The sequence below is a fragment of the Moschus berezovskii genome, chromosome 20 (genome assembly GCF_049115385.1).
Source record: "Moschus berezovskii isolate FMDL1 chromosome 20, NW_MosBer_1.0, whole genome shotgun sequence".
In the NCBI taxonomy this organism is placed as follows: Eukaryota; Metazoa; Chordata; class Mammalia; order Artiodactyla; family Moschidae; genus Moschus; species Moschus berezovskii.
Genome location: NC_142479.1, coordinates 62026971 through 62054301, shown reverse-complemented (window position 1 = coordinate 62054301; position 27331 = coordinate 62026971). Strand labels below are relative to the sequence as shown.

The 27331-nt window shown below is 47.7% G+C and overlaps 1 protein-coding gene across 2 annotated transcripts in view; it reads right to left on the bottom strand.

Moving 5' to 3' along the window:
* Positions 1-26966, bottom strand: part of CCDC57 (coiled-coil domain containing 57) — a 116548-nt gene extending 89582 nt beyond the window's left edge. The window contains exons 1-3 of one of the 2 annotated variants that reach the window (XM_055408285.2): positions 26842-26966; positions 12685-13099; positions 4745-4853 (exon numbers count right to left, since the gene is read on the bottom strand). In XM_055408285.2, coding sequence (XP_055264260.2) covers positions 4745-4853; positions 12685-13091 — 516 coding nt within the window. In that variant the 5' untranslated portion in view covers positions 13092-13099; positions 26842-26966. Of the gene's footprint in view, positions 1-4744; positions 4854-12684; positions 13100-26773 lie in introns of both variants that reach the window. The other variant, XM_055408284.2, reaches the window with a different exon arrangement.
* Between the last annotated feature and the right edge of the window lie 365 nt (positions 26967-27331).

The window sequence follows — 27331 nt, the reverse complement described above, 5'->3', positions numbered from 1 at the left end:
GACCAGATGCCATGATCTTAGTTTTCTGAATGTTGAGCTTTAAGCCAATGTTTTCATTCTCCTCTTTCACTTTCATCAAGAGACTCTTCAGTTCTTCTTTGCTTTCTGTCATAAGGGTAGTGTCATCTACATATCTGAGGTTATTGATCTTTCTCCCGGCAATCTTGATTCCAGTTTGTGCTTCATCCAGCCCGGCATTTCGCATGATGTACTCTGCATATAAGTTAAATAAGCAGGGTGACAATATACAGCTTGACATACTCCTTCCCAATTTGGAATCAGTCTGTTGTTCCATGTCCAGTTTTAACTGTTGCTTCTTGACCTGCATACAGATTTCTCAGGAGGCAGGTACGGTGGTCTGGTATTCCCATCTCTTGAAGAATTTTCCACAATTTGTTGTGATCCACAAAGTCAAAGGCTTTGGTATAGTCAATAAAGCAGAAATAGATGTTTTTCTGGAACTCTCTTGCTTTTTCAATGATCCAACGGATGTTGGCAATTTGATCTGGTTCCTCTGCCTTTTCTAAATTCAGCTGAACATCTGGAAGTTCACAGTTCACGTCCTGTTGAAGCCTGGCTTGGAGAAGTTTGAGCATTACTTTGCTGCTAACACTACAAAATACTGAAGCCTTTGGTTTCTGCTCAAAGCTGTGCAGGCTGTGGCCGCCAGGGGGCAGGAAGCCCGCGCACAGGCAGAGCCTGGCCCAGACCAGTAGTAGGTAAGCACTTAAGGTCCTTGGTGAGGAAACAAGAAACCCATTGCACTCTCCGTCCCCACTTCACCCTAGAGGTACGGGACTCAAGCCTGCCTTCTGACCACGTTTCTCTCTTGTTCCTGGGGACCCCTCTCCTGCTAGTCCACAAGCCACACCTCTGCCCTGTGACGATGTCCCCTAAACTTCCCTGTTCTTGAATTCAAGGTTCAGTCTGGACAGCTGGCTCCTCTGTCTACAGACACCCTCTGGGGAAGCCCCAAGCTTCCAGCTCGGTACCTTGTGACCACCCTCCTTCACCCTGACCTCCCAGTGTGTCTTCCTGGGAGCCCAGGAGCCACCTCCTTGTACACAGCCTGACCAAGCGCCCTGCCCATCCTTCCTGAGCAGTTCCCCCATCTCAATACATGGCAAGTCATCCCGCCAGGCACTCAGCCCCAAAGCAGGCATGTCTGTGGGGCCTGCCTCTCACCCCATCTGATCAGCGTGTCCGCTGGCTCTGCTGTCTAGGTGTATCCAGAACCTGTCAGTGGCTCAAGTCCCCCACCTCTCACCTAGGGCTGCAGCAGCCCTCTTGTGTCTCCCTGCCTCCCAGGCTCCACAGTCTGTCCTCAACCCCACAGAAGAGGCTCTTTTAAAGACCTGACTTGGCTCACAAGCCCCCAGGAGTTTCTCACCTCACCTGGAGCAAAGGTCATTCTCATGAAGGCCTGGAAGGCTTTCATAGCCCTCACCTCAGCCTCCTTGAACTTGAACTCTGTTGCTACCTGTAGACTTGGGCTCACAAGTCTTCTTCTCAGGGTGCCCTGACTTGCCTATTAAAAGACCACTTCTACCTCACCCTGCCCCCGTGTCACACAGGTGATGTCCCCAGGATGCTATAACCAGAGACTATACTGTTCAGGTGTTCACTGCAGCCCCGATGAGGGCCAGCTCACTTCCAGGGCAGGTGGGGCTAGTGCTCAGCCCTAACCTTGGGGCCCAAGAACGTGCTTGGTGAAATCTCTTTGTTAAATTAATAAATCAATAACTCATTGTTTATCCTTTCAGTTCAGTTCAGTCGGTCAGTCGTGTCCAACTCTTTGCGACCCCATGAATCACAGCACGCCAGGCCTCCCTGTCCATCACCAACTCCCAGAGTTCACTCAAACTCATGTCCATCGAGTCAGTGATGCCATCCATCCATCTCATTCTCTGTTGTCCCCGTCTCCTCCCGCCCTCAATCCCTCCCAGCATCAGAGTCTTTTCCAGTGAGTCAACTCGTCGCATGAGGTGGCCAAAGTATTGCAGTTTCAGCTTTAGCATCAGTCCTTCCAATGAACACCCAGGATTGATCTCCTTTAGAATGGACTGGTTGGATCTCCTTGCAGTCCAAGGGACTCTCAAGAGTCTTCTCCAGCACCACAGTTCAAAAGCATCAATTCTTCGTTTCAGTTCAGTTCAGTTCAGTTCAGTTCAGTCGCTCAGTCGTGTCCGACTCTCCGCGACCCCATGAATCACAGCACGCCAGGCCTCCCTGTCCATCACCAACTCCCGGAGTACACTCAAACCCACGTCCACAGAGTCGGTGATGCCATCCAGCCATCTCATTCTCCGTCGTCCCCTTCTCCTCCCGCCCCCAACCTTTCCCAGCATCAGAGTCTTTTCCAGTGAGTCAACTCGTCTCATGAGGTGGCCAAAGTATTGCAGTTTCAGCTTTAGCATCAGTCCCTCCAATGAACATCCAGGATTGATCTCCTTTAGAATGGGCTGGTTGGATCTCCTTGCAGTATAAGGGACTCTCAAGAGTCTTCTCCAACACCACAGTTCAAAAGCATCGATTCTTCGGCGATCAGCTTTCTTCACAGTCCAACTCTCACATCCATAATTCTTCGTTTAGAGGCATCTAATCCTGGGACTGCTAACCAATAATGAAAAAACAAGTCCACAGTCTATAACTTGCAGACATAATAAACATTAAACAGACTAATTCAGCTTCCGTCGTCTTATATTTCTTTCCTCAAGGTAATAATCAACATTACCATTGAATCAATTCTACCTTTGACAAGTCAGTAATGAGCACAAAGATCTTCAGAAAAAGGCGACAGAAAACCAGCCCAAAGGAAGCCACAAAGCTGATGAGCGCATAATACCCTTCCTTCAGTCACAGGGTCGGGCATGGACAGTAGAGCCCCAAGGCTGGCATGGGCTCCAGCTGGCCCTGAACCACACTAGGCAGCAAAGGCTGCCCAGGTTCCCAGCAGCAGCCCTGGACAGAGCCTACAGTTGGAGAGTCCAGACGTCAAGTTTCCTTCCTGCAAGAGACAGAGCTTGTATGAAAACGCACATCTGAAGGGGCCTTCCTTGTGGACAAGGGGGCTCAAAGCCTGAACAAGCCTGAGTCACAGTAAGGACTTCTTTGAGTGTGGACAAGCTGGGAAGTCACCCAGAGATCCAGCCCAGTGACCACAACAGCCACCAGGGCCACTGCTGCCTCCACGTGCCACTGACTGCCCTGCTAATAGGGACGATTCCACCGCCACCCAGAACCCTTCTGAAATTCCTTCTCTGGAAGAGATTCCGACACCACTTGAGGAAACCTCATGACCTAGATGAGTCACAGCTGGTCTCTTGATCGCCCAGCTCAGCCCCCAGTGACTTCGGATGTTTCCTAAAGTCAAACCTGCCCATAAAAGACAAAGTTCTTTGGTCCCCAAGGACTCCAAAAGAAAGTCCTCTGCAGGAAATGTCAAAGGCTCTACAGAATGTTTTGAGTGATGTTTTGAGTGTCCACAACGAAATTGTGGACAATGAAATTCAAGCTTCCAGAGGGAAAGGAAAGGACAGGGCCTCCTCCTGTGCGAATGGTGGTTAATAGATGTGGCCAGGCCTGAAAGCTCGGTCATAAGGACAGTTGCGCCGACGGGTATCTTCCGTTCCGATGGGCACAGCCCATCAGGATGCTGTCCTATCTCAGGGCACTGACACCATGCTATGGGATGGAGGGCCCGACACTCAAGCCGCAGTCCTCCAGCTGACTGGTCTTTCCTTCTTGAGAACTGCTGGCCTCAGTGCCAAGAAAGGACAGGCTAGCATAGGCAGGCACAAAGTTCATATCCGCCCCGTGGCACATCCACTGGGAGACCAGGGGCCAAGGTCGGATCATTCCAGATCACTCAGTCACTATCACTCCAAGGAGGGCATAAGTGGGGACACAGCCAGGCTGACTTCCAGATCCAGCTCCTCTCCAATATCGTGAACGCAAGTCTAAAAATAAGTCGTGAGTCGCTAACCCACGGCAGGAAGACAGTGCCTAAGAGTTCACCCGCTGGAAGTGTCCTGGACTCAAATTACGGCTCCTGGATTTACTGAGGGGGATCTTGGGCAGGTTACTTAATGTCTCGACCTCGGTTCCCTATTTACAAAATGCAGAACAAAATGGTGTCTCTGTTGTATTGAGCAGATAAATTCACACACATGCACAAGGAGCTACATGAGGCAGTTTCCATAAACACCTGCCGCTGCTACGACAACAGAAGCTCGGTACATCCTGGAAGGAGAACAAGGGGACCCATGTCGCTGTATACATGCAGCCCTGCCAGACATGAACTTCAGCCCTAAGTGTGAAGGATGTCCTTCACCCAAACTCCAACATAGCGAAGTCTCTCAGATGTGGAGGCTGAGCTTCAGGGACACCGAGGAGAAATTTCGGAGACAGGTTTAAGTGTCTCCTGTCAGCTGACACAGCTATATTTAAACTTAGGGTCATTTATTGCTTGTTGAAAGAAATACAATTATCACAATTTGAGTTCCCAGCTCTCTTCCACAGTAAATAACTCTAACTTCCTAATACTTCTTTCTCAAATAAAGGACAAAATATTTACTCATTCCCAAGGAAGGAGAATTCTGGGGGAGTTACCACAGAGGAAAATTTAGATACCCTGACACATTTTGCCACAGATCACCACAAAGTGGAAACCTGTGCTCCCAGGCTGATACTATATGACCAACAAAACAACGGTCCTGAGGAATAAGCGGATCCCCCACCCTACCTGCCGCTGCAGGCCAAGTTCGCCGTCTAGCTCTTTGAGCCTCCTCTCCAGCTTCCACTTCAGGTTCTCATACTGCTCCCGCTGCTGATCCAGCTCACTATTCCTGTCACTATGTAAAAAAAAAAAAAGCTCAGTGTTAAGAAAAGTCACACTGAATAGTCTCCAAACTACACATTTGCAGGGTCTCCTTTGCAAATGTGAGGTGACAGGTTAATGCCTCTTCTTAGGAGTGGCTTTGGCAGGACCCAGGGGACCCGCATGCTATACCTGGACAGGTGACTATCTGCAGAGGAGAACATGACGTGGGATCCAGGCTCTCAGGACAATCCCACAAGTGCCCAGGATACAATCAAAAGTCACCGGTCATACCAGGACTTCCCTGGCAGCCCAGCGATTAGGACTCTCTGCTTCCACTGTAGGGGGCACAGGTTTTCATTCCTTGTTTGGGGAATGAAGAACCCACATGCCGAGCAGTGTGGCCAGAAAAGAAAAAAGAAACACAAAAGTCACTGGTCATACGAACAACCAGGAACTCTCTACTTGAATGAGGACACACAATCCACAGATGCTAACACCAAGATGACACAGATGCTGATATGATCTAAAAAGGATTTTAAAGCAGCCATCATAAAAATGCTCTGACAAGCAATTTCACACAGCCTTGGGACAAACGGAAAACAGAAACTCTCAGAAAAGAAAAAGAAAAATATAACAAAGAATCAAATGGAAACTTGAGAACTAAGAAGTACAATAACCAAAACAAAGGACACTCTGCTGCTGCTGCTGCTGTGTCACTTCAGTCGTGTCCGACTCTGTGTGACCCCTTAGACAGAAGCCCACCAGGGTCCCCCGTCCCTGGGATTCTCCAGGCAAGAACACTGGAGTGGGTTGCCATTTCCTTCTCCAATGTGTGAAAGTGAAAAGTGAAAGTGAAGTAGCTCAGTCGTGTCCGACCCTTAGCGACCCCACGGACTGCAGCCTACCAGGTTCCTCCATCCATGGGATTTTCTAGGCAAGAGTACTGGAGTGGCTTGCCATTGCCGTCTCCAAAGGACACTCTAGTTGGGCTCAAAGGCAGAATGAACACATTACAGAAAAGAACCAGAGAATGACAAAAGTTACCTGATCTGATAACAAAGAAATATGCTGAAAAAAATAAGCAGAGCCTAAGAGACCCACGGGATGATAACAACAGATGTAGCATTCACATTGTCCTCACTGCAGTCCCAGAATGGAAGGAAAAAGAGGGTGGAGCCAACAATGTACTTGAAGAAATAATGGTTGAAAATGTCCCAAATTTGGTAAAAAAAAAAAAAAGAATGAGCAGAAGTCCGGGGAGACACTTCACAAAACAATATAAAGCACGTCAAGGCTGCAGCAGAGCATTCAGCTGAGGCCTGTCCTTTCTCATCGTGAGTGGAGCCCATGGGCCTGACAGCAGCTTCAGGGTCTCAGTTGACCTGCCTCAAGTCAGCTCTTGGTTTCAGATTTAATATATATTTCACATCATTAATGGAGAAGGAAATGGCAACCCACTCCAGTATTCTTGCCTGGAGAATCCCATGGACAGAGGAGCCTGGTGGGCTGCAGTCCACGGGGTCGCAAAGAGTCGGACACAACTGAGCGACTTCACTTTCACATCATTAAAACAGTAAGTCCCCTACATACGAACCTTCTGGAGGCGAACTTTCCAAGATGAGAATATGTGTTTGCAAATCTAATCACGTAAGTTAGTTCATGTTTGGTGTACATTGTCATGTGCGTGCATCCTCTACATGTGGTTGGGCTTTTGGGTACTTTACTGTACAGAGTACAATATCTTTATTTCAACCCCAGGATGTCCAGAAGCAAGCGTAAAAGCAGTAGTGATGATGTGGCTGGTACTGTACTGTAAGATTAAAAATGTTTTCTGGGACTTCCCTGATGATCCAGTGGTTAAGAATCTGTCTTGCAATGCAGAAGTGGGTTCAATCCCTGGTAAGGGACCTATGATCCCACATGCCTTGAAGCACGTGTGCCCATGTGTCATAACTATTGAGCCTGTGCTCAGGCCTGAGAGTTGTAACTACATTGAAGCCCTCGGGTGTAAGATCTCATGCTCTTCAACAAGAAAAGCTACCAGAATTAGAAGCCTGAGCACCGCAACTAGAGAATAGCCCCCGCTCACCACAACTGGAGAAAAGCCCTCGCAGAAAAGAAGACCCAGCTCAGACAAAATTAAATAAATAAATATTTTTAAAAAAGAGATTGTGGCAATTTATGTCAGAGTGTTCTGCCTATGTTTCCTGTAAGCGTTTTATAGTGTCTGGCCTTACATTTAGGTCTTTAATCCATTTTCAGTTTATTTTTGTGTATGGTATTAGGGAGTGTTTTAATTTCATTATTTTACATGTAGCTGTCCAGTTTTCCCAGCACTGCTTATTGAAGAGGCTATCTTTTCTCCATTGTATATGGACCAACAAACATATGAAAAGATGCTCAAAATCACTAATTATCAGAAAAATGCATATGAAAACTACATTGAGGTATCACCTTACACAGGTCAGAATGGCCACCATCAAAAATCTCGACTCCTTTGTCACAGGTTAGGTGACCATAGGTGCATGGGTTTATCTCTGGCCTTTTGATCCTACTCCACAGATTTATATTTCTGTTTTTGTGCTAGTACCATAGATTCTTGATTATTGTAGCTTTGTAGTACAGTTTGAAGTCAGACAGCCTGATTCTTTCAGCTCTATTTCTTTCTCAAGATTGCTTTGACTATCCAGGGCCTTTTATGCTTCTATACAAATTGTCATTTTTTTGGTTGTTATTGCTATTCTAGTTCTGCGGAAAATGCCATTGGTAATTTTACAGGGATTTCATTGAATCTGTAGATAGCTTTGGGTGGTATAGTCATTTTCATAATATTGACTCTTCCAATCCAAGAACATGGTATATCTCTCCATCTGTTTGTGTCATCTTTGAATTCTTTAATCAGTATCTTATAGTTTAGTACATCTAGGTCTTTTGCCTCCTTAGGTAGGTTGATTCTGAGATATTTTCTTCTTTTTGTTGCAACAGTAAATGGGATTATTTCCTTGATTTCTTTTTCTGATCTTTTGTTGTTAGTGTATAAGAATGCAAAAGATTCAGTTCAGTTCAGTTCAGTTCAGTCGCTCAGTCGTGTCCGACTCTCCGCGACCCCACGAATCACAGCACGCCAGGCCTCCCTGTCCATCACCAACTCCCAGAGTTCACTCAAACTCATGTCCACAGAGTCGGCGATGCCATCCAGCCATCTCATTCTCCGTCGTCCCCTTCTCCTCCCGCCCCCAACCTTTCCCAGCATCAGAGTCTTTTCCAGTGAGTCAACTCGTCGCATGAGGTGGCCAAAGTATTGCAGTTTCAGCTTTAGCATCAGTCCCTCCAATGAACATCCAGGATTGATCTCCTTTAGAATGGACTGGTTGGATCTCCTTGCAGTATAAGGGACTCTCAAGAGTCTTCTCCAACACCACAGTTCAAAAGCATCGATTCTTCGGCGATCAGCTTTCTTCACAGTCCAACTCTCACATCCATACATGACCATGGGAAAAACCATTGCCTTGACTAGACGGACCTTGGTTGGCAAAGTAATGTCTCTGCTTTTTAATATACTATCAAGGTTGGTCATAACTTTCCTTCCAAGGAGCAAGCGTCTTTTAATTTCATGGCTGCAATCAGCATCTGCAGTGATTTTGGAGCCCAAAAAAATAAAGTCTGACACTGTTTCCACTGTTTTCCCATCTATTTCCCATGAAGTGATGGGACCAGATGCCATGATCTTTGTTTTCTGAATGTTGAGCTTCAAGCCAACCTTTTCACTCTCCTCTTTCACTTTCATCAAGAGGCTTTTGAGCTCCTCTGCACTTTCTGCCATAAGGGTAGTGTCATCTGCATATCTGAGGTTATTGATATTTCTCCCAGCAATCTTGATTCCAGCTTGTGCTTCTTCCAGCCCAGCGTTCCTCATGATGTACTCTGCATATAAGTTAAATAAGCAAGGTGACAATATACAACCTTGACGTACACCTTTTCCTATTTGGAACCAGTCTGTTGTTCCATGTCCAGTTCTAACTGTTGCTTCCTGACCTGCATACAGGTTTCTCAAGAGGCAGGTCAGGTGGTCTGGGATTCCCATCTCTTTCAGAATGTTCCACAGTTTATTGTGATCGACACAGTCAAAGGCTTTGGCATAGTCAATGAAGCAGAAATAGATGTTTTTCTGAAACTCTCTTGCTTTCTCCATGATCCAGCGGATGTTGGCAATTTGATCTCTGGTGCCTCTGCCTTTTCTAAAACCTGCTTGAACACCTGGGAGTTCACGGTTTACATACTGCTGAAGCCTGGCTTGGAGAATTTTGAGCATGACTTTACTAGCATGTGAGATGAGTGCAATTGTGCGGTAGTTTGAGCATTCTTTGGCATTGCCTTTCTTTGGGATTGGAATGAAGACTGACCTCTTCCAGTCCTGTGGCCAGCGCTGAGTTTTCCAAATCTGCTGGCATATTGAGTGCAGCACTTTCACAGCATCATCTTTCAAGACTTGAAATAGCTCAACTGGAATTCCATCACCTCCACTAGCTTTGTTAGTAGTGATGCTTTTAAGGCCCACTTGACTTCACATTCCAAGATGTCTGGCTCTAGGTCAGTGATCACGTTATCGTGACTATATTGGTTGTGAAAATCTTTTTTGTACAGTTCTTCTGTGTATTCCTGCCACCTCTTCTTAATATCTTCTGCTTCTGTTAGGTCCATACCATTTCTGTCCTTTATTGAGCCCATCTTTGCATGAAATGCTCCCTTGGAATCTCTAATTTTCTTGAAGAGGTCTCTTGTTTTTCCTATTCTGTTGTTTTCCTCTATTTCTTTGCATTGATCACTGAGGAAGACTTTCTTATCTCTCCTTGCTATTCTTTGGAACTCTGCATTCAGATGCTTATATCTTTCCTTTTCTCCTTTGCTTTTCGCCTCTCTTCTTTTCACAGCTATTTGTAAGGCCTCCTCAGACAGCCATTTCGCTCTTCTGCATTTCTTTTCCATGGGGATGGTCTTGGTCCCTGTCTCCTGTACAATGTCACGAACCTCCGTCCACAGTTCATCAGGCACTCTATCTATCAGATCTAGTCCCTTAAATCTATTTCTCACTTCCACTGTATAATCATAAGGGATTTGATTGAGGTCATATGCAAAAGATTACAGAGTATTAATTTTGTATTCTGCAACTTTATTAAATTCATTGATTAGCTATTAGTCGGAGAAGGCAACGGCAACCCACTCTAGTACTCTTGCCTGGAAAATCCCATGGGCAGAGGAGCCTGGTAGGCTGTAGTCCATGGGGTTGCTAAGAGTCGGACATGACTGAGTGACTTCATTTTCACTTTTTTTTTTTAACTATTAAATTAGCACTTTTTTTTCCCTTTCACATATGATAATATACAAGTTTCAATGCCATTCTCCCAAATCATCCCACCCTCGCCCTCTCCCACAGAGTCCAAAAGACTGTCACTTTTCACTTTCATGCATTGAAGAAGGAAATGGCAACCCACTCCAGTGTTCTTGCCTGGAGAATTCCAGGGACGGGGGAGCCTGGTGGGCGGCCGTCTATGGGGTCGCATAGAGTCAGACACGACTGAAGCGACTTAGCAGCAGCAGCAGCAGCTATTAGTAGTTTCCTGGTGGCATCTTTAGGATTTTCTATGTAGAGTATCGGGCTTCCTTCATAGCTCAGTTGGTAAAGAAACTGCCTGCAGTGCAGGAGACCCCAGTTCAATTCCTGGGTTGGGAAGATCCCCTAGAGAAGGAAATGGCAACCCACTCCAGTGTTCTTGCCTGGAGCATCCCATGGACAGAGGAGCCTGACAGGCTACAGTCCATGGGGTCGCAAGAGTCGGACACGACTTAGCGACTAAACCACTACTACTACTACGTAGAGTGCCACATCATCTGCAGACAATGACAGTTTTATTTCTTCTTTTCCAATTTGGATTCCTTTTATTTCTTTTTCTTCTCTGACTGCCACAGCTAGGACTTTCAAAACTATTTTGAATAACAGTGGCAAGAGAAACCATAAACAAGATGAAAAAACAACTCTCAGAATGGGAGACAGTATTTGCAAACAAAGCAACTGACAAAATATTAATCTCCAAAATATACAAATAGTTCATACAGCTCAAAAATAAAAAATGGCAGAAGACTTAAATAGACATTTCTCCAAAGAAGACACACAAGTGACCAACCAACACATGAAGAAAAGATATTCAAAAATCACTAATTATTACAAAAACGCAAATCAAAACTATGATGAGGTATCACCTCACACTGGTCAGAAGGCCATCATCAAAAATCCATGACAATAAATGCTGGAGAGGGTATGAAGAAAAGGGAACCCTCCTGCACTGTTGGTGGAAATGTAAATTAATATAGCCACTATGGAGAACAGAGAATGAGTTGGCTGGATGGCATCACCGACTCGATGGACATGAGTTTGAGTGAACTCCAGGAGTTGGTGATGGACAGGGAGGCCTGGGGTGCTGTGGTTCATGGGGTCGCAAAGAGTCAGACACGACTGAGCGACTGAACTGAACTGACGGAGAACAGTATGGAGATTTCTTAAGAAACTAAAAATAGAACTACCATATGACCCAGCAATCTCACTACTGGGCATATACCCAGAGAAAAACATTATTCAAAAAGACACATGTACCCCAATGTTCACTGCAATACTATTTACAATAGTCAGGACACAGAAGCAACCTAAATGTCCATCAACAGAGGAGAGGCAGGGACTTTGCTGGTGGTCCAGTGATGAAGACTATGATTCCATTGCAGGGGGTGTGGGTTCAATCCCTGATTGGGGAACTAAAATTCCACAATGCTGCGTGGTGCAGCTAAAAAGTAAAAAGTTTTAAAAATGACAAAAAACCAACCAAGCCAAAAAATGCCAGAAAAATAGATAAAGAAGTGGTACGTATAAACAGTGTAATGTTACTCAGCCATAAAAATGAACGACATTGGGTCATTTGTAGAGACATGGATGGACCTAGAGACTGTAATGTAGCACAGAGTGAAATTAGCCAAAAACAGAAAAGCAAGTAACATATATTAACATTATATGTGGAATCTAGAAAAACGGTAAAAACGAGTTTATTTGCAAAGCTGAAATAAGAGACACAGATGTAGAGAACAAACATGAATACAAGGGGGAAAGTGGAGGGAGCAGGGTGAATTGGGAGACTGGGATTGACAGTATATACACTATTGATACTGTGTATAAGATACCTAGTGAGAGCCTACTGTACAGCACAGCGAACCCTACTCAGAGCTCTGTGGTAACCTAAATGGGAAGGAAATTAAAAAAAAAATACATATATATATACACACACATATATTCACTTTACTGTACAGTAGAAACTAACGTAACACTGTAAAACAACTATGCTACAATAAAATTTTTTTAATGTTTTATTTTTTGTTTTTTATGTATTATTTGTGTGAAAAGTACTATAAACCAATCACAGTACAGTAGTACTATTACTACGCCCACCTCAGACCCCCATCCAAGTGCCTGCTGCCACCAAGGCAGGAGGATGCTCTAACGAGTTACCAGCTGCACCTGGACTAACTTTGCTGGACTTACAAACAGGCCCTCAGAACAGAATATCATTCATATGTAGAGGACTTACTGTAATTATAAGCTCAAATATGTTTTATTACAATAATTCGGATTTGTAACTCATGGAAAAAATTTCAAATAGTTAAACCAGTCTCCACTAATTTCAGCTGCACTGGGACCCAGAAGAAAACATCCACGTATGGCCTTGCCTGCCTTCCTGTGACAAACACTGAGCAGGTGGGAGCCGGGCAGGCCTGCGGGGAAGGAGGCCCGTGGAGGGCAGGGCGTGGGGTCTGGCCCTCACCTGTGGACCTGCTCCAGCTCCAGGCGGTGTTCCTGCAGCCTCTGCTGGTACTGCTGCTGCAGGTCCTCCAGCCGCCGGGCCTCGCTGGCTAGCGCCTGCTTCAGCTTGGCCACCTCGATCTTGAGCTCGCTCACCTCGGCCTGCCTGGCCTCCTCCAGCCCTCGGGCCTGGGCGAACGCGGCGTCGTAGCGCTCCAGCTCCCGGTCCCGCTCCTCCAGCACCTGCAGGTTGTAGATGAAGTCCTCCCGCAGGCGCCGCAGCTTCCCCTGAGCCTCCTCCAGTCTGCGCTGCGTGTCCTGCAGGGCCGCCTCCTGCATCTGGGTGCGCTGGGCCTGCAGCACTCGCCACTCCTCCTCCTTGCGAGCCAGCAGGGCGTTCAGGTCCTGCTCCGAGGGTGGGGGCATCATGTCAGCAACTGCAGCAAAGAGAAGGCGGGCACTGGCTTCACTGCTAGGAAACCTGTGCTCCACAATGCCCACCTCAGACCCCCACCTAAGTGCCTGCTGCCACCAAGGCAGGAGGATGCTCTGACTAGTTACCAGCTGTCTGGTCACACCCTGAATTCTGGAGAGCCAAAGGCAGCTCCCCTAGGGTCCAGCAGGGCAAGGGCACACAGGCCCAGACTCCAAAGGCCCTTTCTACCCTCTCCTCACCCTGCAACAGAGGGAAGAGAAGAAGGAAAGACAGGGAGTGTTGCCTGCTCATTTACAAGAACTAGGTTCTTTAAAATAGTTTTATGAAGTGCTCTCTCTATTTTACAAATAAAAACCCGACGCTGCTCCTGCCAGTCCCACGAGGCTCCAGAGAGCCAGTGCCCCTTCCCACTCCCATGATCTACTCCTGGAGCTGGAATGAAGCTCTGGAGATCCACCATCCAGGAGCATGCTCCTCTGCTCTTGGGTCCAATCTATCGTGCACAGACATGTTTTTAAAAACACAATAAAGTGCTAGGAAAAAAATGGAAAAAAATACATAATACACCACTCCAGTTTTTTAACTGTTAGATTCAACAGCATAAAACCACTTTGTCAAATTTCCAACAAGTGTCTGGAGATCTCTTGCTTCCCATGTCCACTGAGGATGCCCACACATGGGGCAGGGCTGCCGAGAGTTGCTCCCCACCCGGGCACCTCCATGACTATTCTGGTCCCAGCACCAGCAGAGATGGGGTGGATTCTCACGTGCAAAACTGCTTGTGGGGGTGTGGAGTGGGGATGGAGTGGGAGTGATATCTCCCTGGTTGACTTATGCAGTGAGTCTGAGGCCATGGGTCATGCCCCACCAGCTACACAGCAGGCCCAGAGGGATGCAGGCTTGTCCAGGTGCCATGAGCATCTTCTGGGACAGAGGGTGGAATGTGAGTGATGCCTGGCTCTGAGAGGGCTTTTCCAGGAAAGCCAGGTGGGGTCTGAGACAGGCATCTGGCAGTAACTTCTGTGTATCATTGTCCTCAAAGCATCTGAAATGTCTGATTCATTTTAAGTGGGTCTTATTTTAAGATGAAAAGACATACAGTCCCAGGCCATCTCAACACACAGGGTCAATACACATTCACAGAATTCCTCCTGGACAGAGGGAGATTTCTAACAGGAACAGGATTTCAGGGGCCTGTGAAGACAACCTGCGGGTTGTAAAGATTCCATGTAGCCCCTCCCCTGAGGGGTACCAGCAGCATCAATACTGGTCTCCCTTGATCAAAGTAAAGCAAATATCCACAGGCAAACCCAGAAACAAGAACAAGAGAACCTAAGGGTCTTTGGTTGGTTTGTTTTTTTAAGCATTACATTGACAGTAAACACTCTCTGAACCAGAAACAACACTACTTTTTTTTAGAGACATGAAGTTTATTTCACTCCTGAAATTACTAACAAAAACCAACAATAGTTCTACCATGAACCCTTACTTTCCAAAACTCAGTGAAGGTAAGAAATGGACAAATTTTTCACGTTGTTCAAGGCTTTGATGGCATCAGGTTTATTGTGATGGAATGCTTTGAGGGACCTCAACTCAGACACCTGCAGATCTGCTGCACCAGCACTGTGGAAACAGACAGTCCTGTGTCCTCAGACAGCCCGAGTCTTGCTTAGTTTATGAGTTGTGAACTCTTTGCCCTTTGAAAGGTGACCACTAATAGTACAACACATAAAACTCTAGAGGAAGACAGCAAAAAAACAAAAAGCAAGTCCATACATACCCCACCAAAAAATTATCTGTTGTAATCAAAATTATTTGATTATACTATAACATCCTGGTAGCAATATGAAAAAATAAAAAAGTAAAGGATAAATTGTCAGAATGGTCTGGGTTTGTATTTAGAGACTCCTAAAGGAGATCAATCCTGGATGTTCATTGGAGGGACTGATGCTAAAGCTGAAACTGCAATACTTTGGCCACCTCATGCGACGAGTTGACTCACTGGAAAAGACTCTGATGCTGGGAAAGGTTGGGGGTGGGAAGAGAAGGGGACGACGGAGAATGAGATGGCTGGATGGCATCACCGACTCTGTGGACATGAGTTTGAGTGAACTCCGGGAGTTGGTGATGGACAGGGAGGCCTGGCGTGCTGTGATTCATGGGGTCGCGGAGAGTCGGACACGACTGAGCGACTGAACTGAACTGAACTGAACTGAAAATATTCCATCAGGACTAAAGAAACAGTAAGGGTGTGTTTTCTGGAAGATGTGTGCTGTGTGCTGGGCTACCCCAGCGGACAGTGGGAAAATGAAACAAGCTTTCTAGACATTTGTTTCTCTGAGCGGAGCACAACAGTGGTCAGAACACAGAAAAATAAAATAAGAAAACACAACATGAAGCACATTAGGACTGGGCAATAAAGGCCGGGTAATTATGAAGTACTAAGGGCGGCTTGTTAGAAGGCAAGGCACAAAGGAAGACAGGATCCATCTTCATATGGATTTGCACCCTTCATATGGAAAAAGTAAGGCAATCTGGCATTTATTAGATCTAGACATATTCCTTATGTAGTTCTTCCTATCGGAGAAGGCAATGGCAAGCCACTCCAGTACTATTGCCTAGAAAATCCCATGGATGGAGGAGCCTGGTAGGCTGCAGTCCACGGGGTTGCTAAGGGTCGGACACGACTGGGCGACTTCACTTTCACTTTTCACTTTCACACATTGGAGAAGGAAATGGCAACCCACTCCAGTGTTCTTGCCTGGAGAATCCCAGGGACAGGGGAACCTGGTGGGCTTCCGTCTATGGGGTCACACAGAGTCGGACACGACTGAAGTGACTCAGCAGCAGCAGCAGCAGTTCTTCCTATAAGGGTAATAGATTGTGCAGGGCAGGGCCTGGCAAGCTTTGTTCCTTTTCGGGCCAGTCAGTAAATATTTGGGACTTTGTGGGTCACAGGGTCTCTATGGAAACGTCTTAACTCTGCATGAAAGCAGCCAAAGAAGACAGAAAATGGGTAGGCTAAGTTTGGCCCACAGGCCTGCTGTGCTGGCCCCCTGAACCTTACACAGGAGATGTTCTTAACAGCAATTGTGTGACAAACACTATCATTTCTTAAGACTGGTCACTGCACCCTTAATCCTCAGGGGTCCGAGATGAGCTCAATCCGGACACAAATATCCATCCACAACTCTTGCCTGGTGTCCAATGGTGGTGTGGGCCAGGCTCACGGCAGGGAAGAGACACACGTACTTCCAGCCCAGCCAGTCTCAGGGTTACTGCAGCAGAGAGGAGGTACAGAGGGGAGTCCCCGCCCCTCCCCACAGGGAGAGGGCACAGGCACGAGAGGCTGAGAGAGCAGGAGGAGATCACAGGGCCCTGTGATGCTGTGATAGAGTAACATGTTACTGTGGTCTTCATCCACGGTTCCTGGCATCAGGCTCCTAAAACCCTTATTTCCTAGATGACAGGAGCTAAACAGGTATCTTTGGTTATACTGAGATTTTGTTCCTAGTTCCTAAAAAAACTCTGGGTGAAATGATGTCTCCCATTATTCATAACAAACCTCTTTCAACCACACCTGAATCAGTTAATGATGTGAGTTTGGAAAGCCCTTGGATAACCAATGAATGAGGGCTGGTTTCCAGGGGAACTAACCACAGGATTAGAGGGTTGAAACTTGCAGCTCCACCTCCCAATTTTCAGGGAGTGGAGAGGAGCTGGAGGCTGAAATCAATTACCAGTGGCTAATTGTTTAATCAGCCTGTATAATCTGGTCAGGATTGTCAAAATCCTGCCAGATGCGCCTCCAACCCATGATTTGCACAGGACTGCCAAACAATCGGAGAAGGCAATGGCAACCCACTCCAGTACTGTTGCCTGGAAAATCCCATGGGTGGAGGAGCCTGGTAGGCTGTAGTCCATGGGGTCGATAGGAGTCGGACACGGCTGAGTGACTTCACTTTCACTTTTCACTTTCATGCATTGGAGAAGGAAATGGCAACCCACTCCAGTGTTCTTGCCTGGAGAATCCCAGGGATGGGGGAGCCTGGTGGGCTACCGTCTATGGGGTTGCACAAAGTTGGACACGACTGATGTGATTTAGCAGCAGCAGCAGCCAAACAATCTAAGCACAAGTGCGTTTCTTTAAAGGAGGTTACTCAACCAAAAGACATCTTCCAAACCCAAATGCTCAAAACCCAGAACCTGTCTCTTTGCTGCAAAACAAAACTAAGCACCAAATCTCAGCAGCACCTTCCTGGGGAGATTCAGGGGCCAGTCCCTGGAAAATGTAGACCAGGCAGCTGCTCAGACTTGTCCACAGTCTTTCAGGACCAGCAAGGGGCCCACTAGCCACAGGCAAAAAGTCCCTCTGGACTTAACCTCCTGGCTGGCAACTAGGTTCATTTTGCCCCCATACAACAAAACTCCCTTAGACAAAAAGGTTTGCAGTCTTTATTTGCAAGACAGTCAAGCGACGACAATGGATTTTAAATCCACCTCCCCAGAGACAAGTGGCTTGGGGTATTTATGAGATCAGGAATAAAGAAGCAGGGGGGTCAGAGGTGTGGGGAGCATGAGGAAAGGGGATTGAAAAATGGGACTTCCCTGGTGGTCCGGTGGCTAAGACTCTGCGCTCCCAATGCAGGGCACCTGGGTTCAATCCCTGGTCAGGGAACTAGATTCTGCAAGCGATGACTCAGACACAGGGCAGTCAAATAAATCAATATTAAAAAGAAGCAGCAGATTGGTAACCGATCTTCACAGTTATCCTAATTATCCGCAGTATCCTCCTTACACACTAGGATACAGGTCTCTGCACGTTTTCTTGTTTAAATTCATTAACTCATGTGGCTGCATCAGGTCTTGGTTGTGACATGCAGGGCATTTTATTGCGGGGTGTGAGCTTCCCTCGAGTTGTGGTGCATGCGGGCTCAGTAGTTTCAGGGACCAGGGACCAGACCCGCAGGGAAGTCCCCCTCTGCACGTTTTGAGGGTGGGGTTTTCGACTCTCCGATGTCAAAAGGTCACCAAGCGGACATTCCTACTTGTCCTTTTGGAGGGTCAGTGATCCTATCCAGTCTTAACTGGCCCAGCTCAAACTAGATGCAGCTGACTCCAAGTCCCGGAAAACAACTCAGGCAAATGTCGTTTAGGTTACATGTTGCTGGCAGGATATCCAAGTCTTAAAACCACCCTGATCAGTGAAGGCAGGTGAATGGGCTTGACTAATTATTACGCATGATTTCAAAAGCACCCATAAAAATCCCTGAACTGCCAGCTTTGGAGAGCTTCTAGGCTGGTGAAGGTGTGGCGACGTGGAGGGCAGTATGCTGGGAGAGAGGGGTGGGCGCTCCCAGCCCCTCCCGCCTACCTTGTCCTGTACGTCTCTTCCAACTGGCCGCTCAGAGTTGTGTCCACTTACAATAAACCGTGGATCTAGTAAGTGAACCCTTCCCAGGGTTCTGGGAGCTGCTCTGGGACATTACTGCACCTGAGGAGAGGGGTCCTGCCCTGATTCAGAGCAGCCAGGAGAAGCACAGACGACAACCTGGACTTGCCACGGGCATCCCGTGGGGCTGGAACTAATCCTCGGCAGTTAGTGTGGAAACTGAGGTAAATGTAAGATGTCTACCAGGTGTGTGCTGATAATGCTTGGTGGAGGAAGCAGCCCCTGACGAGTGGCATCCGGGAGGAAGCAGGCCTTCTGACCGTGACAGCAGGGAGGGAGGAAAAAGCAAGTGTCCTGATAGCGCCATCCTAACCAGGGAGGCGTGGTGGCCTCCCCACAGGGCTCTGGAGCTGAGGAGAGCTCCGCCGGGGCCAACCGTGGGCAGAGCTCCGGCCTCCACCCCCACTCCTGCTAGGCAGTCCCACCCTACCCACAGGCACCTGACGGAAACCCCTGGGCCTGCCATCCTTGATTCTGTGTGCCCCTGCCCCTGTGGCCCTCAGCTTGTCAATGGCACCCCCCCTCCATCAGGCTGCCCAAGCTAAACACCTGGAACCAGCCTGTATTTCCTGCTGTCTCTCATCCCCCAGGCCGCCCTTCAGCCACCGTCATCTCTCACCTGGAGCCTCGCTGATTCCAGACCCTGAACTGGCTCCTCTACTACACACTTGCCCTTTTATGGCCACCAAAGGGATGGGTTAAAAAAAAAAAAAAAGGCTTCCCTCCCCACCACACCCACAAGGGCTTCCTGTTCCTCAGTCCGCTTACAACACCTGGATCACCACATTCAGGGCTGGGAGGTGCCTAATCTTTCTTGTCAGTCAGCTGCCCCTCTGCCTGGAAACTGGCATGTAGGCTCCTTCCGGTCACTGAGACCAACCTAAGTGTCACTGCAGGAAATCCTCCCGAATCTTCAACCAAAACTGGTGCAAGGACGGAGCCCCATTCACATCCAAGTTCTCTGCTTGGCACTTATCAGGAGAGCGGTTTACTGCTTATGTGCCATTCTTGCCTACACGTTCCACATGGTATCCCATACTTGGAACTCCAGCGCACAGGAGGCACTCAAAAGTGTGTACTAAATAACTAAATAGAAAAAAAACTATCCCAGGACACTCATAAACATGGGGCTCTGGAACTAGAGCAGGGGAACTAGGGGAAGGCAGGTATCTCTGCTCCCTGGGGCCCTTCCAAACCCTTCTTCCTCCTCCTCCAAAGGCTCGGCTTCTTTAAAGTGCCCACAGCCCTGTGCGCTCCACCACAGAGGACGGCCCTGCATCCACTGAGTTTGCCTGGCCCACCTCTGCCACCTCATCCACGGTTTCCCCCACTCCAACATACCCTAGCCCCCCACACTCTGATCGCCAGCCCTCACCCTTCAGCTCCGGTCACTCTAGATTGACAATAACTTGAGCTTTACATGTGTTACTGGAGGTATCAATGAACTACAGGAAAACCAACATTCACTTTAACAAGTTTTGAATTCAGTAAAAAACTGGAGTTACTGGCTTCAAATTCAGTCAGGGGCCAAGTATTTCCCCCAAGCAGACAGCTGAGGGGATTCCCCAAGGATGTCCGGCCGTAAGTCCTAGGTACACTGTTCTGTACCCCAATTTCTGGCACACTGAAGGAGAGAACAAATGCTTGCTTCTATTCCATGCAGGACGTATATCATTGTAGCCAGAGAAACATAATATTAAGTAACGTAAAATTCTCATAGACATAGCAAACTTTCTTAAATACATTCATTTATTCATTTAACAAGTATTTATTCAGCACTCACTACATGACAAATACTGTTTCACCTGCTGGAGACACAGGGGCCAGGTCCCCACCCCAACGAGTTGTCATCCTTGCTGGGACAAGACAGAGATGCACAGGAATAAAGGGAGGAGGAGGGAACTTCTGGGAGTGGCTGGAGGCCCCAGCCTCCAGCAGGAAATAGCAGGAAGTGGCTCAGCTTAGCCTTCAGGAGGCTCACATCCTGCTCAGCTGTGGCCCCTGCCCTGGCGCAGGGTGCCCAGGACCACTGGGAAACCAGGGTTCCGGCAGGTCAGGTTGGCCACCAAGTTCAGGCAAAGTCCAGTGTGAGATAACAAGGCGACTCAGTGACCTCCAAAATTTCAGGTTCACCCACACTAATTGAACATCTAATGGCTGGCCCCCCGCAAACCCCAACATATGCACAAACCCAGCTGCCTATGGTGGGGCTGTGTGAGTGCGAGCTGGTGGGTGGCCTAGCGAGTTCTGGGGTCTGGCACAGAACTCACTTGTCAACAGAAATCATGCATTCACAGGCCACCCACATACCTATGCACAATCACAGGCAAAGAATCAGTTTTTAAGCAAATATACAACTTTAAATGATACTGATGCTACTGTGATCATTGATGAAGTGCCCATGAGTCACCACTATGGTTCTTTATGGAGACAGCAGGCCAAGGTCTGTGAGGTCAATGGGGCTCCCTCTTCTGAGGACTCCCGTAGGCTTGCCTCTTAAATGCACCGATCGCACAGCCACCCATGGGAATTACACTTCTAGAATAAAAATCTGATTATGTGATACTGTGCCCACGGCACATGGCCTTGTTGGAAAAAAAGTTCAACCTGTTTGGTACAGTATATGAAGACATCTAGGGGGCTTCTCTGGTGGCTCAGTGGTAAAGAATCCGCCTGCCAATGCAAGAGACACGTGTACGATCCCTGATCCGGGAAGATCTCACATGCCTCACAGCAACTAAGCCTGTGTGCCACAACTACTGAGTCTGTGCTCTAGAGCCAGCGAGTCACAATGGCTGAGCCCACGTGCCACAACTGATGAACCCAGCATGTCCTTGAGCCCATCCGCCACAATAAGAGAAGTCACCAAAATGAGAAGCTCGCTCACTGCAACTAGAGAGTAGCCTTGGCTCTCTGCAGCCAGAGAAAAGCCCGCACAGCAATGAAAACCCAGCACTGCCAAAAAATAAATAAAATTATCTTTTTAAAAAAGACCCCTAGGATGGGGGCTAGCCCACCTTGCCCAGTACAGCTCCCTCTGGGCCTCCAGCTGATCCCCAGAAAGAAACCAGCTTCTACTGTGTACGCTCCACTGCACCGCGACATGCCCAGCGCTTGTGCTCCTCTCCTTCCCACTCCAATACAGCCCTGCTTCCGTTATAAATCCTAAAAGTGCCGAGGCTGAGATTAATGGATTTTATTAGACACAAGATTCAAAATCTGGACCCAATCTGTCTGTCAGCCAGTAGGCATCCCCAGCAAGCATCCAGTTTCCAGGAGGGATCAAACAAAACTGGGGAAACTGGAAGGTGGTAGGTGGGGAGCCCACTGTCAACTCAGCTTGGCCCATAGCACTCATGGTCTTCAAAGAGAACCAGTGGGCTCAGCGACTCTATGCTAGGTCATCTCATCACTCTGATGTTCTCATCTGTAAAATGCTGAACTTTCTCAACTTCGTTGTTTTTTTTTTTTTTAATCTAAAGAAGATTAATCTGTTAATTCTAAAAGGCACTTGGAAACCCCTGGGTTTAGGAAGAGGGGAATTACTCCTCATGAAAGCCTTGGTTTCCCAAACATGGAAACTTTGCAGGCTGCAAACAGACACAAGCAGCAGAAGCCCCACCTGGAAGAACACCTCAGTCCTGAGTGAGCAGGAATGCACCCCTGGAGCACTGCCACTGCCGCAGACTACACAGCAGATAGTGGACAGTGTGGAAGAGCCTGGGCACCCACTCACTCTCTTACCCAAAACCCAGCAGTGGTCTGCAGCGGCTGACCCTGACCGTGCAGGACCATCCTTGTCAGATCAAAGGGACCAGCGAGAAAAAGGCTCAGAAATTGGCATGTCCAGGCAGTGAGAGACTCGGAGGTGTCTCTTCACGGATAACAACAGGGAAAGGGCTGCGAGGAGGACCCATGGCCAAGCATCTCCTGACAGCCACTATCATACTTAAAAAGAGTTTGGGGCAAAAAATAGGAAATTAAAAGACGCTTACTCCTTGGAAGGAAAGTTATGACCAACCTTAATAGTATATTAAAAAGCAGAGACATTACTTTGCCAACCAAGGTCCGTCTAGTCAAGGCAATGGTTTTTCCCGTGGTCATGTATGGATGTGAGAGTTGGACTGTGAAGAAAGCTGATCGCCGTAGAATTGATGCTTTTGAACTGTGGTGTTGGAGAAGACTCTTGAGAGTCCCTTGGACTGCAAGGAGATCCAACCAGTCCATTCTAAAGGAGATCAATCCTGGGTGTTCATTGGAAGGACTGATGCTAAAGCTGAAACTGCAATACTTTGGCCACCTCATGCGACGAGTTGACTCACTGGAAAAGACTCTGATGCTGGGAAAGGTTGGGGGCGGGAGGAGAAGGGGACGACAGAGAGTGAGATGGCTGGATGGCATCACCGACTCTGTGGACATGAGTTTGAGTGAACTCCGGGAGTTGGTGATGGACAGGGAGGCCTGGCGTGCTGTGATTCATGGGGTCGCAAAGAGTCGGACACGACTGAGCGACTGAACTGAACTGAACTGAACTGAACTGAAGGAATTATGAAAAGGAGCTCCATGGAAGAGAAAAAGCTTTCCAAGCCAAGCTGGCTCTGCAGAGGGGCCTGCCCTGCCCTGCTCTGCCCTGGCCGGGCCTCACCTCTCTGGCATGCTGCCTGCTGGGATTGTAAGCCAGATGTACTGGGCGGGAGCCTGGCAGAATGATTCTGTCCTTGCCAATCTCAGCCCTTGCCAAGATGACCAAGTCATTAGAACAAAGCACGTTCAAGTCAGAGAGGAACTCACAGGCTACCCAACTGCAGACATCACAATGGAACTGATCATATTTTTGTTCATCTGACTGAAAACTTGGAGCAGCTGTTTTAGAATAAATATTGACAAGTACTTAACTGAAAATACATTGCATGACCTCAGTAAAACCTAAGCAGTTGCAAAATCTAAAAGTTACACAAAACGCTGTTTATAAAGGCTCAAAGTCAGATACAGAATGTTGTCTTACTGGTGCTCTGTAAATATATTTAATAAGCTCAATCTGTGAAACACGTTTGTGGGACTTGAAAGTCCAGAGGTGGCTCATCTCTGTATTCGGGATAAAGGACTCAAGGCTGGCACCCTCTGGAACCCCCGAGTGAACGAAGCTCACTACAGGTGATCATTAAGGGGATCAAGAGGGTGAAAATTATGGGCCTGTGACTCCTGTCCTTCAGTTCAGTTCAGTTCAGTCGCTCAGTCATGTCCAACTCTCTGCGACCCCATGAATCACAGCATGCCAGGCCTCCCTGTCCATCACCAACTCCCGGAGTTCACTCAAATTCATGTCCACCTGTCCTTCACTGACTGCCAAATAGTACCCACAACCATTTGTAAAACCTGAGGTGAGAGAAGAGCAGCCGATGGATCTTAATTCCATCACTGGAACTTGCTGGGGATGAGGGATACTGCTCAAGTGAGGCGAATATAGCGCTTTTTTTAATCCAAATTTACAGCTGCCAAATTCCCATGCCTCCCCCACCCTGCCCAAAAAAACAAATAAATGATAGGAGATAAGTTGAACAGTCTTGTAGTTAAGAGCTGATAATCTGCTCATACTTTTAGAACCACATAAATGTTTCACATACCAAGACTTAAAATCAGTAAGGACTTGGGAATTCCCTGGCGGTCCAGTAGTTAGGACTCCGTGCTTTCACCGAGGGCCCAGGTTCAATCCCTGGTTGGGGAACTAAGATCCCACAAACTGCACAGCACGGGGGGTGGGGGTGGGGGTGGGGGTGGGGGGGTGGAATCAATAAGGACTCTAAGTGAAATATAACCAGAAACAAATGAACCTAACTTTATTACAAATAACATAAATACACTAAGGCAACTTTGTAAAATAGATTTTGACTATATATTTAAAGAAAAAATAAAAAACAAGCACATGCAAATATCATACCCTACTTAAGTAGGTTTGTTTTTCACAGAAATATGGCTTGGTAATACTGAAACTATATGTAGTTTGCTGCTGCTGCTGCTAAGTCGCGTCAGTCGTGTCTGACTCTGTGCGACCCCATAGACGGCAGCCCATCAGGCTCCCCCGTCCCTGGGATTCTCCAGGCAAGAACACTGGAGTGGGTTGCCATTTCCTTCTCCAGGACTGAGCAAAAAGGTAAACATACTGAGGACAACAGGGCTTCCCCTGCGGCTCAGTAGTAAAGAATCCACCTGCCAGCGCAGGAGGTGCAGGTTCGATCCTTGGGTCGAGAAGATCCCCTAGAGAAGGAAATGGCAACCCACTCTACTATTCTTGCCTGGAGAATTCCATGGACAGAGCAGCCTGGTGGGCTACAGTCCCTGGGGTTGCAGAGAGTCAGACATGACTTGGGGACAAAGATAAGACCAGCCTGAGACAGCAGCAGCCAGAGTTAGAGAGCAAAAAGGAATGTATTAATAGAAAGAACCCTGTGGTGACTGATTGAAACTGGAGGTATAAACTCAGTTTGTAATATATACACAGATATACGGATATAGAAATAGATACAGAGGTATAGGGTGTACACAAATTTATGTTTCCTAGTGCTGCACATTGAGAAAGGCAAAAAGTAATAACCCTCCTGTAGCAATGAGCATACCTCCAAAGATCTTGGTTTCTAAAAAAAAAACCTTCTAAATTAAAAGGAACCAACACTCCTTAGAGAAATTTCTGATTCCAGGTTAGGTCAAGGAAAGCACAAGATTGAGTCCAGAATATCCTATGGTACCAGAAAATAAGGAAGTGCTCAAAATGTTGGGGATAGGTTAAAAAGGACACAGAAGCCAACCTGAATGGGCCAAATCTGCACAACAGAGCAACAAAATAAATGATAGTAATGGATTTGTGTGTGTGCATGCTCAGTCTTGTGTGATTCTTTGCAACCCCATCGACTGTAGCCGGCCAGGGTCCTCTGTCCATGGAATTTTCCAGGCAAGAATACTGGAGTGGGTTGCCATTTCCTGCTCCAAGGGATGTTCCTAACCCAGGGATTGAACCCCCATCTCTCGTGTCTCATGCATTGGCAGGCAGATTCTTTACCACTGAATCACCTTGGAAGCCCTTAGTAATGGTCTATAACCTATGAAATAGAATTAAAATGTCTACACCAAGATAAATAGCTGAATAAATTAAAATATGGAAGGTTCTTCCTTACACTAGAATTCCAACTTAAAAAGTAAAAATAATGGAAATGAAAAAAATCACTCTGTGGCAAAAGCAACACTTAAAATTGTTTCAGAAAATGCTCACTTCTGGATGCTAAAATTAGTGATTGGCAGTATGGTTATAAACAATATATCTACACACTTTGAAAGTAACTAACTCCCCACGGGGAAAATGGTTAACTCAATGATGGAAACACCTTGTAGATATCTCCTAACACAAACGACCAGTTAGTATTAGCAGTAATGGGACAAATCGACATTATATGACTCCTGATAAGATGCAAAGAAAAACACAATTTCACAGGTAAGGTTTTTCTTACCAAAAATGCATAACTTAAAAGTAATCATAAGGGAACATCAGATAAACCCAAACTGAGGGGCATTCTACAAAATAACTGACTCATAAAAGTCAAGGAATGACTGAGGAAGCGCTCCAGATTAAAGAACAAGAAAGAAAACACGGACAGTCCTGGACCGGATCTTGTAAATGAGAAATGTTATCCATGGGATAATTGCTAAGTCTGAATAAATCCTGTATATTAGATAATGGTTTTGTATGAGTTAAGTTTCCTCAGTTTGCTAAAAAGAACTATGGTAACGTAAGAGATTAACGTTTGGGGGCACCTCGGTAAAAGTACCGAGGCAATCTTTATACTTCTTCTGCAACTCTTTTGTAAATCTCAAATATTTTTTTTTCTTGAGTTACTCTGGACCAGGGTGCCTGGGTCTGAACCTGTGGAACCGGTAAACTCTCCTATCTCTGCAGCGCCCAGCTCTTCAGGTTCCTGAAGGGGTCGGATAACAACGCAGAGCACTCCAGGCGCCAGCGAACGCCCCAGCCCTCCCACCCCGCCTGCGACACGGGCGCTGCAGAGAAAAGCCGGGGCTCTGCGTACCGGGCTCCGCGGGCCCAGCACCGCTCTCGCGCCCACAGCCCTGCAGGGTGGCCCCAAGGGAGTGCGCGGCATCTGGCAGGACTTGGACGCCTCAGGTTTTTCCAAGAAAAGCGACGACGCCCGTGAAAAGCGACCCAAAGGGCCACACCTTCTCGCACCGCGGGCCCTTGAGGTCCCTCGGCGCCCCGCCGCGTCGCCCCCGCGCCCGCGCCTCACCCGGAACGCTGGCCCCGAGCAGCCTCTAGTCCCTCCGCGTTGCCATGGTAACCTGAGTCTGTCGGCCGCCGTCCGGGCGACCTCGGTACACCGCTCAGGTTCCGCCGGCCGGAAAAGCGAGCCCTGACATTTGGTTCCGGATTCTTCGCGCCCCATCCGCGCGCGGGTACACCAGAGGGATGAAGGCTCCGGACTATCCGGGGATGGCAGGTGGCCGGGTTCCGCGATCCCGCCCGTCTCGTAGCCCCGAAGCTGTTGAAGCTCTGACGGGTCGGGGTGGGGCCTACGGGGAGCTGTACCTGGGAGGGGAGGGGCCCAGGCTGTACGTGGGCGTGGAGTGGAGTAAAAGTCCGAGACCAAGAGAGCTGCGTCTTCACTCGTGGATCCTCCGGCAGTGAAACAGGCAGACACTGCGAGGGGGCCCCGGGAGAGGCGGGCAAGCAGTGAGCTCTGCGTGCCCGGGGTTAGCGGGGCTCAGGATGGCAGGATG